Genomic DNA, 14,621 nt, shown 5'->3' on the forward strand with positions numbered 1-14,621 from the left:
GAATCATCACACACATATAAGCCCCTTCAAAGAGGTGAATATATATAAGATTTTTCTCGAATGTACAGAAATAGGCAAATCAAGCCTGATTTTCACTACTTTCTAGAAACTATTTTACATGAATTTTCTCCACACCTACTTTTGCGAAGAAAAGGACAAAAAACAATAGAAGAATGTTATCCCTATTTTAGTCAGTTCTATGTTTACAAAGCCCTCGAGACAAAATCTCAGCCACAACCTCAAGATTGCCAAGTTTATCTTTGAAGATAGCTAGAAAATAAGTTAAATTACAAATCTAAGAGTCATATGATCATAGTTTGATTCGCTTGCATCTCAACATGCTCTTGGGCTGCTATAGCAAAGGTATCAGCAATCGGAAAATACACCAAAATCACAATACCAACCATCGCAGCAATCATCAATATCATGAAGGAGATAAACATGAGAGATTCATGTGCTATTTCACCTGGCCATGTAACAATAGAAAGCCCAAGAAGTATAACCCGAGGAAGTAATATTACTGTCGCAAATATTAGCATATATATTCTTTGCCGAAGCCCTTTGTTGATCACCAAAGATAACATCTGATTTCCAGTAAACACCATATAAATGGTTAAAGTGATATAAAATGCCCCAAGAAATATACTGCTCAGCAACGGGTATGTGCATGAGACATTTCCATTATGTACTACCGAGGCTGAAAACCAGTATTGTGCAAGCTTTGATGTCTGGTCATTATTTGAAGTAACATGAGGACCGATGAAGACAACACAAGATTCCCAACCAAGCGACGGAAGACAAATAAGAAACATGGCACGTATAGTCTTCTGATTCCATTTCTGATTTAAGGTACCAAGCTCTTGTTTTTGTAAAGCTGCATTGAGAAGAAACGCAAGTAACAAGAACAAACCTGGCTCCGCAAACCCCAAATTTGAGATGATATAGAATTTGCATATATTTTCTTGCCATGTCCGATCAGAAGTGAATCTTCCCTCTCCGTTCACAAAAGTAAGCCGAAGTACCTCTCCAATACCCCACCAAAAGGCAACCAGTATTAATGTTATCCGTGTCAGCCACGGTCCGTTAAAGTAGTTAAGCCGCTGATAGCCTCTTCTCTTGATCCACAACTGAAAATATACTGATCGGCTCAGGCAGATGAGACCCAAAATGGAAACTATGGAGACAAGACCAATGGTCACCACACCAATGATATTGGTGAAAAATGTGATCAAGTGCATCACATAAGGCGTAATAACTCAAGGCCTCCACGCATTCTCACGTTATTACCAACTCAGACGAAACAGTCACATGCTAAAGAGCAAGACAAAATAGCAAGATAGACACCTGCAAGAAGAAGGGGAGCAAGAAAGATAATAAATAAATAGAAGGCATGCATAGATAGTCACCAGCAGTGGGGGTTATATGTTCAAATTTTAAAATAACAACGGATGAAGAGTTTGACTTATCTAGTCTTTGCTTATATTGCATACGATTTTATTCGCCAAACTTTGGACCTTTCAAAGTTACTTGCTCTATTTTCTCTTCTTCTCATGTACTTTATATCCTTGTTTGAACTGCCTAGTGCTGGTATATCGAAGTTTCCTCTACATTTTCCTAGATTAGTTTCCCATGAGCATAGTTCTCACGAAATTCGCCTACTGTTTCATTCTGATTATATGATGATCACACGTTGTGTAATTATTTGAAGGGTGTGGCTATTTCTAAGTCGCCCGATATTTAAGAAATGAGCCTTAAATATCAATCGACATTTTCGAACTGTTGAATTAAGATCTGAGGGTCATTCACATTTTCTCATCTCTCACTTACTATCGTTGGATTAAAATCCAATGACTAACATGTCGATTGATCTCTAACTAAAAAACAGGCGACCGCTCACTAGCAAAACCGTTATTTGAAGCCCATCACAACAAGGGCGGAGTAGTATAGGACATACTCTACAAGCAAATTTCAGAAACAAAAAGCATATATAAACAAGAAAATCGATCTATAACGCATCCAAACAATATCAATATATTCGAACAGGCGTGAGACGAAAATATGTTCATACCTCCAAACCAAAATTGCGGGACAGAATTGATACCCCACGGAAGGGGGGAACGGGAACGAGCGGCAGGGGCAAACGGGTGGCGGGCGTGAGAGCTCGGCGGTGACAAAAGCTACGGCGACGGCAGCTATAGGGCACGAATAGCAGCGTTGTGTGTCGAATTGGGGGTAGATTAGGACTCGGGAGAGGAAGAGGACGAGGAAGAGAATTCAGATACGGGACGGTGGAGAGGAAACCGCTGAGGAGATCGTTTTGACTCTCGAACAAGGAGGGCATATATATGGCTCCGTTCGGGAACGCTCGCGCTCCGTGAAATCCCGAAATCCGTGGGAGCGCCCGCTCTTCCGCTCCGCACTCCGGTCGAGCGAAACTGGATCGATCGATCGATCCGTTCGGTGTGCTTCTTCGGCTCTGGTATTTATGATGGGCCAGCCTAATTCGATGGGCTGTTGATAATGGGCTTTGTACAGTACGCCCTTCTGTGTGGGCTGGGAAGAGGAAAGAGTAGGAGCGATGGAGGAGCAACCGAACAAAAAATTGAGCATTCTCAAAAAAAAAAAAAATGAGCTTCTGGCGCTGGTGTGAATGGATGCGGCAGCGGCAGGCTAGTCAGCTCGGCCAAAACCTGTCGCATGTGTGAAAACCTATCTTGGTATCATAACCAAACAACAAAATTGGTGTTAGAACTTGTTTTAATACAAATGCTGATTTTTTTGACAGAACTCCACGGCTGCGTTTCCCACCTAACCAGCCGCAACGGCGCTAGAGTACACAGTCCCCGCGCGCTGCTCCCGCGTGCGCTCGCGAGCCGATCCCCGCCACACCCAGCAACAGCCCAAGCACGGAAACAACTGGGCCAGACACGGCGCAGGTCTTCACATCCGGCCAAGCAGCCAGGAACCAGCCCTGTTGCCCTCCCTTTTGGCTGATGTTGCACTTGTGTCTAGATGGCACCCTCATGGTATGGGCACGGGTATTGGCTCCCCATACCCGTACCCGTCGTCTATGAGTTGACCCGTACCCATACTCGTGACCAAGTACAACTTTTGCCCATACCCGTGACCCTCCATGGTAGACGGGTACCCGCGGGTAAAAATACCCGTATAATTTTTTGATCACATAGTTATAATAACATTATATTTGACATAAACAATATCATATTTGCTAAAAACAACAACATATATGCTAAAAACAGCGCCACTGGATCCGCCGCTCCGGGAACGGGGAGAGTCAAGATTGAGAGGAGAGATCGAGAGAAGGATAGAAGAGGAGGTTATGGTTCGTGATTGGGCCAACAGACCGAGACGACCCATCAAATATTGCGTCCAGCGAGGCCCAGTTACCATCACCATCGATTCTCTGGAAAAAGACAAGCATCGGCAATGTTCAGAGACTACATAGGACCCACTTGTCAGCACGGGTACACGGGTACAAGGGTATGGGTATCAGCTCCCCATACCCGTACCCGTACCCATCGGGTACAACATTTTCCCGATTTACATACCCATGGGTAAATTTTGGCCCATACCCATACCCTAATGGGGTTTTAGCCGCCGGGCAAACGGGTAATGGGTACCCATTGCCATCTTGACACTTGTGTCTTCAATGAACTAAGCATCGATAAGCTGTAACCTTTGGTACTAATCACAGCAGTTCGTAACAACACAAACAAGCTTATTTTGAACAGATTTGAACCCGCCAAAAATCACAAAATATCATGTATGAGGAAGTCATATTTGCCGGTTTAATTATATGTCCTTTATTAATTGGTTTATCTGTGTGTACATACACCTGCCTACTTGCAAGTTTATATCGGCTAATCCATAACTATTTACAATGTTAATCATGTCTACTTACCAGATTATTCGCACCTACTATTGGCATATCAACACCTAATGGTCAGTTGAATCGTGTCTACTTGCAAAGTTATTGTATCTACTTGCAAATTTATCCACCCCAATTTATCGTCTTATCCACACTTACTTGCTAGGTTAACTGTGCCTACTTGTCAGGTTAACTATGCCTAGTTGCCAAGTTAGCCGTGCATACTTGTCAGCCTAAGTGTACATACTTGCCGTGCATACTAGGTTACATGTGCCTACTTGTCATGTTAGCTCTTCGCAAAAGAAAAAAAGGGTTAGGCCGACATACTTGTTAGATTACATGTGCCTACTTGCCAGGTTACCTGTGTCTACCTGCCAGGTTAGGGGTGCATACTTGCCGGGTTAACCCTCCTTCGCAAAAAAAAAAGTTAGCACTGCATACTTGCCAGGTTACATGTGCCTACTTGCCAGGTTAGTCATGCATACTTGCCAGGTTACAGGTGCTTACTTGCCAGGTTAGCCATGCATATTTTCCAGGTTACACGTGCCTACTAGCCAGGTTACTCGTGTCTATTTGCCAGGTTACATGTGCCTATTTGCCGGGTTAGTCTTGCATACTTGACAGGTTACACGTACCTACTTGCTATGTTACCGGTGTCTACTTGCCAGGTTAGGCATGCATACTTGCCACATTACATAAGCATACTTGCCAGGTTAGCACTGTATACTTGCCAGGTTAAACAACATGATAAGTAGAATGAACAGGACAACCAAGGACGAAGACAGGGGGACGGCCGTGAAGGGGAACGTAGGCAGAAATTTAAAATTTTCCTATGAACAAACCAACCAAGATCACTATGCGGATGCGATAGATTGATCACGTACCAACAATCGTAGCGGAAGTAGATTGTTGTTGAAGCCTGTAGCAGATTCCCGCAACTAGATTATACCTCCCAACCGCGAGAATATTCCTCACACGATCTGCTACGTCTGAAAACTTGAAGTAGACGAACAGCGATCCTCCCACAAGATCGAAGTGGACGATCTCTCCACACGTATCCACACGTCCCGAAGGAATAGTTCAGCAGCACTTTGAAGTCCAATACGAAGAACCGCCGGAAGAAACTAGATCGGAAAGTAGACGATCTACTAATTAGACGTCTAAACTTTAGAAGAGAGAGCTCGGACTTGACGGGCAAAGGACAACTAGCGAGAGTGCTCCTATAGCTGGCCACCCCTCCCCTCCTTATATAAGAGGGTGGCCGGCCAAAGGGGAAAAGGAGTCCTCCTCCAAAAGGAGTAGGACTCATACCTCTAATAGGAATAGATATGGACTCCTAATAGGAGTCTTATATCCCCTTCTCCAAACAAGATGGCCGGCCCCCATGGTCAACCTTTGACCAGGGTTTGACACACCTTCGAATAACCATTCGTCGTTAAGCGTGTGACCACGTAGGTTCGGAAATGTGTAGCTATGACCCAGTCAATAATTATTTAAAGAGCCTGGATACTCTCAATAATTACTACACATCCACGAAGACTTTCGACCGAACCATTTGTTACTTAAAACCATTTCCCTTTGCTTCGCGATACGTTTACAAAACCCGGGGTGAGACTTCCGGTACGCCCGTGAACCAACCCTTGTTCCACTTGTACCTAGTTATCCCCGTTACCAGTTTTGTACTTTTAACTCGTTCCGTACTCCGATATCTCAATGATCATATCATTCTTGTGTCTGGCCAGACGGTAATAGATATCGTCATACCGAGTGGGCCCTAAGTGTATCTCTCCACCGATAGAGGAGCAAATCCCAATCTTGAACTATCGAGTCAATTCATACTTTCCGGAGTACCCGGAAATCACCGTCATGATAACCCTATTACGGGAAACAATAGGTAACACCAAAGTATCTTTCAGATATAAATATCATAAAATAAAATCATGGTCTAAGGATAATGATAATTACAACAATAACAATAATACCGATAACAAGTAATCGATGTGATCTCTCGGTATATTATTAGTTGGGTCAATCCAACACCATTGTTCAACCAACAATGTGCTCTCATATATAACCAGCATCATATGCTCATGTTTTGCTCGTGGTAGAGGCTTCGTCATCGGATCTGACACATTCAGGTCCGTGTGAATTTTGCATAACTTAATATCTCCGCGATCAACTAAATCCCGGATTATGTGATAACGGCGTTCAATATGCTTGGACTTTTGGTGAGACCTTGGTCCTTTTGCTTGGGCCACGGCGCCACTGTTGTCACAGTGCAACTCCATAGGATCCAATGCTTTGGGAACCACACCCAGTTCAGTGACGAACTTCTTAATCCAATAACCTTCCTTTGCCGCTTCAGAAGCAGCCATATATTCAGCCTCCGTTGTAGAACCCGCCACAGTATTCTGCTTAGAACTCTTCCAGCTTACTGCACCACCATTGAGTGTGAAAACAAAGCCCGATTGAGACCTGAGGTCGTCTGGATCCGTCATGAAACCAGCATCGGTGTAACCCCTTACAACGAGCTCGTTATGACCTCCATACACCAAGAACATTTCCTTGGTCCTGTTAAGGTACTTCATAATACTTTTAATAGCGCTCCAGTGCTCCTTGCCTGGATTGCTTTGATATCTGCTCGTAACACTTAGAGCAAACGATACGTCTGGTCTTGTACATATCATGGCATACATCATAGAACCAATTGCCGAGGAATATGGAACTTTCATCATACGTGCTCGCTCATCAATGTCGGCAGGACACTGAGTCTTGCTTAATGTCACGCCATGCGCATCCGGTAAGAACCCTTTCTTGGCGCTTTCCACCCCTACCTTGGGATTTAGTAGTACTCTCTTCGATAGCCTTAGCCTTGTTACGGACTTCGGCATCCGAATCTTCCTTAGTCAAATCCACCGCACTTGGTGGCTTGGCATGGAAGGACTCGGTAGAACAAGAAGAGGCTTTGTTAGGTAGGTGCTCACTAATATTTTTGTCCACACTATCTAGAATAACTTTTTGCATGCTATCCAAAAGCAATTTGATGGATTTAAAAGTTAGTGGAGCATTATCATCTATCACCTCGGTTTCTTGGGGTTTCACGGTGGGTTCCCCATCATCGCCGGCCATACTCTTAAGAGTGTTAAAGCCCTAATTAAGAGACGAAGCTCTGATACCAATTGAAAGATCGGTATGGTCGACTAGAGGGTGGGGTGAATAGGAGACTAACAAATTTTAGTTTTTTTTTCTTTTCTTGAAAGATACAACACTTAATCGTAGTATTTACTAGATTCTCTAAAGTGAATGCAACCCTAAAATGAAATGCAATAGCCGAAGCAACAATAGATAGCAAGAATGTAAGGGGGAAATGATACCACACGTAGAGACGAAGATTTCACCGGAGTTCCACCTATTGGGATCGGTGTACGTCTCCGTATGGAGGAGCGCTCTACCACAAAGGTAGAGACGCCACAAAGGCTCACTCTATTCTCCAACTCACCACACCACAAAGGTGAGGTGAGTTCCACTAATGGCTTTCTTGAGGGCGAACGCCGAACCCTTACAAACTTGACCGGGGCAAACTCCACAACTCAATTGGAGGCTCCCAATCCAAGCCCCGAACTCCTCACACACCAAGGGAGAGCACGAGGTGACCACTTCCGTCTAGGGTTCCCAACAATCCAAGAAAAACGAAATCCACAAAGAAAACAAGGGGAATCAACTTTTTGACTTGGTGAAACCCTAAAACAAGATCTTCTCCTCCAATCCTCAAAGAATCAAGAGTTATGAGTGGCTAGGGAGGGAGATCTTGGAGATTTAAGCTTGAGGTGTTCTTGAGGTGAGTGGGGCTGTTCTTGGTTGCTTGCTCGGTTAACTGGCTCGTTGGGGACGAAGGGGTATATAAGTGGGTTCTCAGAAATCGAGCCGTTAGGCACAGGTCAGGGTAGGCTGGAACTTCCGCTGAATAGCCGGAACTTCCGATTGACCGGAAGTTCCGAATATTCACCGGAAGTTCCGCATATTCCCCCAGGACTAACAGAAAGCACCCGAAGGTTCGGGCGGAAGTTCCGGGTGAACTTCCGCCGCCTGGAAACCTGAGTTGCCAGAATCATCCTCAGAAAAATGTTTTCTTCTCACACCTTTTTGGGTAGGCTTTTTAGTGGGTGCAATTTTGTGTAGATGTGTACGTGAAATTGATTCACCCATTACCTTCCCTTGTGGATCCCCTCTTAATAGTACGGATGTCCTACGACTCAAATCAGCTGAAAAAGCCGCTAAACACCACTACGCTTCTTTCCTTTTTGAGGGTACACGATTCATCTTGTGTCGGGTTCTTTATAAAACCTGAAATGCTTAGCACAAGATTAGATAACAAAACACGTTGTCATCACCACCAAAACCACTTAGGAGAGAAATGCCCTTTCACTGTTGCCATTTGACCTTCCGGAATTTCCATCGGATCCTTCTAGAGGCTTCTAAAACCTTCCGGAAGCACTCGTGATGACTCTGAACATTTCTGTAACTCCTAAATCACATTTAGGACCTCCAGAAAATATGTCTCGTCATTCTGAACAACTTTGGTATTCAACTCTCGACCAAATTCCAAACTCTAGACCTTCAAATAACCATTCGTCGTTAAGCGTGTGACCGCGTAGGTTCAAAAATGTGTAGCTATGACCCAATCAATAATTATTTAAAGAGCCTAGATACTCTCAATAATTACTACACATCCACGAAGACTTTCGAGCGAACCATTTGTTACGAAAAACCATTTCTATTTGCTTCGCGATACGTTTACAAAACCCGGGGTGAGACTTCCGGTACGCCCGTGAACCAACCCTTGTTCCACTTGTACCTAGTTATCCCCTTTACCGGTTTTGTACTTTTAACTCGTTCCGTACTCCGATATCTCAATGATCATATCATTCTTGTGTCTGGCCAGACGGTGATTGTCGGAGCACGGTCTCCGGCACCGGGGATGCCGAGCACCCCCTTTTTGGTTCGGTGGAGGGCGAGGTGATCGCTCCGGCGATCGCCGGCGTGGTGATAGACACGAAGTGTAGACACAAGAGTTTTACCCAGGTTCGGGCCACCCAGAGGTGTTATACCCTACGTCCTGCTTTGAGTTGTATTCACAAGTTTGAGTGCGTACAGATCACCCGGGGAGTTCCCGGGTTGGCTACTTAGGTGAACGCTATGCTATGTTCTACTCACTCGGGTTTGAACGGGCTGAACCCTTTGACCGGTGGCATTGATCCTCCTTTTATAGACAAGGGGATACCACAGGTGCCTATGCATGCAAGGTGACACGTCCCCTGGATGCGTGTCACGGCCGCATGGAATACGACTTTAATCATCCGTGCTGGACGCCATGCAGCGCCCAGTCTACTGTACACGGTAGAAAAATGGTTCGTAGGGTAGTCGTCCTAGCCTTGCTCAGCAAGACTAGGCCTGCCGATAAGACTCCTGTTGGTGCATTAAATGCATTGCGCCCGCCGTCTTGTCCTGTCTTCACGGTTCTGCGGGCTCCGCCTGCATGCCGGAGCGTGGGTTGCTGTGGTGCACCTTCCCGGCTAGCGCACCCGCTAGTTGCCGGGAGGCGTTCCTTCGGCTTCCTGGGACCGGGGTTCCCGGGAGCATTCTGTACTCGGCCCTTATCTTTAGCTTCACTAGGGGTCGTCTCCTCGAGGCAGACTTCCTAGGCTCGTCGCTTCCCAGGAGTCTTTCCTGATGGGGCTTCGTCACTGGCGACCCATGCGTCCCGTATCAGTGGGACCCCGTGGGCCACTGGTACGACAGTGATAGATATCGTCGTACCGAGTGGGGCCTAAGTGTATCTCTCCACCGATAGAGGAGCAAATCCCAATCTTGAACTATCGAGTCAATTCATACTTTCCGGAGTACCCGGAAATCACCGTCATGATAACCCTATTACGGGAAACAATAGGTAACACCAAAGTATCCTTCAGATATAAATATCATACGATATTATCATGGTCTAAGGATAATGATAATTACAACAATAACAATAATACCGATAACAAGTAATCGATGTGATCTCTCGGTATATTATTAGTTGGGTCAATCCAACACCATTGTTCAACCAACAATGTGCTCTCATATATAACCAGCATCATATGCTCATGATCAGGAAAACAGAATCATCAATTATATATAAACTAGTCAAAGAGGCGTGACTAGGGACCTTTAAATTAGGGTTTATGTTTCCACACATGGAAATGAGTTTTCCTCCGAATCTCACATTCAAGAACCATTGCAATTATAGCATAGAAATATAAACATCAATTACAAACTTGAAAATATAATAATACAATATTATTGCCTCTAGGCCATTTTTCCTTCAGGCCGGGGGCTTCACCCCTCCCTTCCTAACAAATTTACTTAATAGTCACTAATCAGCTCATTAAAAATCTCTTTAAAATAGGTCAAGTCTCTAATGACAACTACCAGTACACGGGACAATACCTGGCAATGTTATTACAAAACATGACAACTATCGGTACATGTCATGACAAACAACAGTGCACAAAATGGCAACTAGGTAGTACACAACATACATGGCAACTAGGACAGAACAACATGGCAAATAGGACCAAAAAACTTGGCAAATTGGGGCAAACGACATGGCAACTAGGTAGTACACAAGTCATGGGAGCTACTAGTGCACGACATGACAATTAAGATCAAACGACATGGCAACTATAACAAAACAACATGCGACAAGTGGTAAATAGGTTCAACAAATTGTTGACCCATAATAAAACAACAAGACTAAATCAATCTAAAAAAATTCTAGAGAAAAGGAGCAAACTCCCGTCCATTAACGAACAACAGGTTCATAGTATTAAGATGTTCAATGCAGGAAATTAAAAACTGGCAGCACAACCGCTGCCAGACAAACTTAAATCACCAATTACAGATCAAAGCATCAGATATAACCAAAGGAAAAGTACCAAGCACCCTGATCAAGCTGCAATTGTTTTCGCTAAATAATACTCACCACGACACCACAATGTACAATCACACTGCCGCGCACACATACTACTAGTGAACATCAAACTAGGATGAAAGCAAGTGGGAGATACTTTTGCATATCGAACTGATGGACCTAAGGCCTTACACAGTGTTATCGGTCCATACTTCACCTTTTTACTGTCATTTTACATCGATCCTTATTGTGAATTTATGTCCACTGTGTATGCACCGATGCAAACTTAAAAAGTGGGACCCATATCAAATAAAATTACCCAATCTATATAAAATTCGTTGGACTTATGGGGTTGGACTACTGCTGTCTGGACATGGACCCATATCCACCTCACCGAGTATGATATTTTATTGTGCAGCTCCTACTTTGCATCGATCCATCTACATGCTCCGATTCATGTTTTTCTCTGCTTGCTTCGCCCTTCTCCAGTGGTATGGTCTGGTTCATACATGCCAAAAGCGGGCCCCCAGCCAGCCAGCCAGTGCCGCTGTGCTGCCCATCGTCGAGGAGGAACAGCGGACATGGCCGCCGTGGCCTGCTCTCCCGCGGCCTTCCTCGCTGCTCCACCCTCGCTTCTCCTTCGCCACGGCCCGCGCCCGCTCCGACCCTCTGCTGCAGTCATACCCTTCTCTGCCGCCGCTCCGTGCCGTGCTCCACCGTTGCGGCCGGCGGCTCGTGCCCTGCTCAGCGCCAGGTCTGCCCCTCCGCTGCGGCCACGCTTCTCTGCCGTGGCCACGGCCAGTTCTGGTTTTCTGGGGCCGCACCTGTGCCATGCTTCAATCGGGAGAACCACCATCAGAAGGAGAAAAAAAATAAGAATATAGAAACGAGAGGGGGCTCGGGAGGGGTAGATCAAAGGGATGAGAGAGCGTCGTTCGCTAAGACGACTTAGAATCTCCGTAGATGTATTATAAAGGTTCATCAAAAGTACAAAGCCCCTTTTACGGAGGTAGAGGTCAAAGAAGCGATTTTTCAGATGGAGCGCCACAAGTCGTGTGGCCCTGACGGTTTCTCGGCGAAATTTTATCAGGTCTTCTGCTCCCTCTGTTTAGCTTTAACTTTGGCGAGATTATTCTTTTGGCTAAGGTCAAAGATGCTAATCGGATCCAATGGTATAGGCCTATTTGTCTTTTGAATGTGATTTTCAAAAATTTCACAAAGGTGCTAATAACCGTTTGAACAGTGTGGCGTACCACGTTGTTCGTCCGACTCAAACGACTTTTATGAAAAGTCGTAATATTCTTGATGGGGTGGTGGTCTTACATGAGAACATTCATGAGCTTCATCGAAAAAAATTGAGCGGTGTCATTTTTAAGATTGACTTTGAAAAAGCCTATGATAAGTAAAGTGGTCGTTTTTCTCTTACAGACCCTGCGTATGAAAGGTTTCTTCTCGAAGTGCTGTTCTTGGATTGAGAGCTTCGTATCGGGGGGAGTGTGGGTATCAACGTAAATGATGACATTGGCAAAAAAAAAATTAGACTCAAAAAGGCAGCGTCAAAGGGACCCTCTATCTCCTATTCTTTTCAACATTGCGGCTGATATGTTAGCTATCATAATTGAGAGAGCTCGTGAGGATGGTCTAATTGGTGGAGTAGTGCCCCATCTTGTCGATGGTGGCTTATCTATTCTACAATATGCGGACGATACAATTCCTTTTATGGAACATTATTTGGATAAGGCCTGAAATCTCAAGCTCGTGCTTTGTATGTTTGAGCAATTATCGGGTTTAAAAATTAAATTTTATAAAAGTGAACTCTTTTGCTTTTGCGAGGCCTTGGACTCTGCCACGTAGTATTCATAATTGTTTGGCTGTGAGATGGGGGCCTTGCCGATTCGATACCTCGGTATCCCTATTCTTATAGGAAATTGCAAAATTCCGAATGGAAGGGAGTTGAAGAGAGGCTCGAAGTAAAGACAACCTGCTAAAGTGGAATTGGAAGGGTAGCTCAAAGTGCATTTCCTGTCATGAGTATGATACTATTGTACACCTCTTTTTCCGGTGTCATGTATCTCGATTTGTAAAGGTCAGTTGTCCAAATAGCTTCTAATTTTTATCCCCCTCGTGATGTTCCTCATATGTTTGGGTCTTGGTTATGTGGGGTTAGTAACAGATTGAGGGCACTTATTTTGGTTAGGGCTGCAGCTTTATATTGAACAATTTGGCTATGCATGAATGATCATGTTTTTAATTGCAAGAAACTAACTTCTCCTATGCAGGTCTTGTTTTCACGCACACATTGGATCCGTACTTGGTCTACGCTACTCAAACCAACGGATCGCCAAGTGGCTTTGATGGTTTGCAGCAAGCTAAAGGAAGTGGTCAAGGACATTTTCGGTCTAGTCGTCGGATTGAGTCTGCTTAGAGCCGATATATTTCTTTTGGTGTAATAATTTTGTGGTGTGGTCCTTTGGATGTGTGAGTTTCGGCCAGAGGCCGGAGGTGTGATACTCTTTGGTTGTATCGATCGATATAACATTGGGATCAATATAAGCTTCCATTCCATTTTCGAAAAGAAAAGTACAAAGAACTTCAAACATAACAAAAATCACATCGTGAACTTTGGATACTGAACAACCACTACCGTCGCGGGAACGAGCTAATGATGCGCCCCTGTTGCCGCTCCCCTATAGGAGCGAGCCGGCCTGACCTTGCATTGTCAACGACAACAGGAAACTCCTCGTGCACGTGTTCCTAAGAAGCAGCGTCTTGGACAGTCACCATTGTTAAACCCTTGAATAGATCCCAAGATCCTGACATCAGATCTTGCCACAGCATGCGCAAGATAAAAAAACTTAACCTTGCCGCCCCAAGAAAAACGACATACACCAGTGCTCCATCGATTACATCCTGACGGACAAACTCGGGCGGATTCGGAATCCGGAATACCATCTCCACGACAAAGCGGGCCTTCATGAGAACCACGTTATCTTCCACACGCCTCGCGACGGTACAAAGCACCACTGGAGTGACGCCGAAGCGCGAAGACCTTATTCCATGCCGACTGTGCCACTGTCGTCTCGACGGTTTAGTACTAGCGTCGTTTTCATGCCTGTTATGTCCATGAACGACTTCAACATTTTTCGGGTAAACTAATAACTCTGTATATTTTCTACTCTAAGCTCTTACTCCGGATGTCTGCTGGTTCGGTTGCTAATCCAGACTACCGCAAGGTGTGGTTACATTATAGCTCAGGAGCCTCATCGTTCCACATGCATATCCAAAATCGACTCCATTGCGCCCTCACAATCACACGAACATCGCTATCCGATTCTCTAGAACGTTTATTAATGGTTCGTTTTATCAAAAAAATTTAGAGCAACGGTATGGCTTTATTGATTCAAGAGACAAAGTACAAACAATTGATACACAAACGAACACAAATAACAAAGATACTCAAGAAAAATGAAAACTTCATTGTACTCCTTCCAAATAAAATTCTCTTGATTAATCATTCGCATCTTAATACTTCTCCACGTATTCGTTGACAAAATTGCAGAATACCATGGTTGCATAAACTGAACTAACCTCGTATGTTTTGAAAAGCCACATGAGTCGCACATCTCAAATGGTGAGAACCTAAAATCATTGAACGCATCATGGTCGGGTTCATACCCCTTGCAAGACAAGTTGTAAAACTGGTTCTCACCATGAAAACAACCGACTCCATGTCATAGGTTGCAACGCCTACACTAGAATGATTAATGAGCCAGGACCACCGAG

The 14,621-nt window shown here is 44.6% G+C and overlaps 1 protein-coding gene across 1 annotated transcript; it reads right to left on the reverse strand.

Annotated features, from left to right (window-relative positions):
* Nucleotides 1–15: 15 nt before the first annotated feature.
* On the reverse strand, nucleotides 16–2,426 carry LOC100832696. The gene is made up of 2 exons (XM_003577890.4): nucleotides 2,069–2,426; nucleotides 16–1,344 (listed from the first exon to the last, which is right to left on the reverse strand). Exon 2 carries the CDS (start codon nucleotides 1,236–1,238, stop codon nucleotides 303–305), a length of 936 nt encoding a protein of 311 aa, XP_003577938.1. The 5' UTR covers nucleotides 1,239–1,344; nucleotides 2,069–2,426; the 3' UTR covers nucleotides 16–302.
* Nucleotides 2,427–14,621: the final 12,195 nt, after the last annotated feature.

Source organism: Brachypodium distachyon, chromosome 4, assembly GCF_000005505.3.
Source record: "Brachypodium distachyon strain Bd21 chromosome 4, Brachypodium_distachyon_v3.0, whole genome shotgun sequence".
NCBI lineage: Eukaryota > Viridiplantae > Streptophyta > Magnoliopsida > Poales > Poaceae > Brachypodium > Brachypodium distachyon.

Bases quoted from the DNA above. Each gene is read 5' to 3' on its own strand.
- LOC100832696 (XM_003577890.4), bottom strand. From the start codon at position 1,238: ATGCACTTGATCACATTTTTCACCAATATCATTGGTGTGGTGACCATT.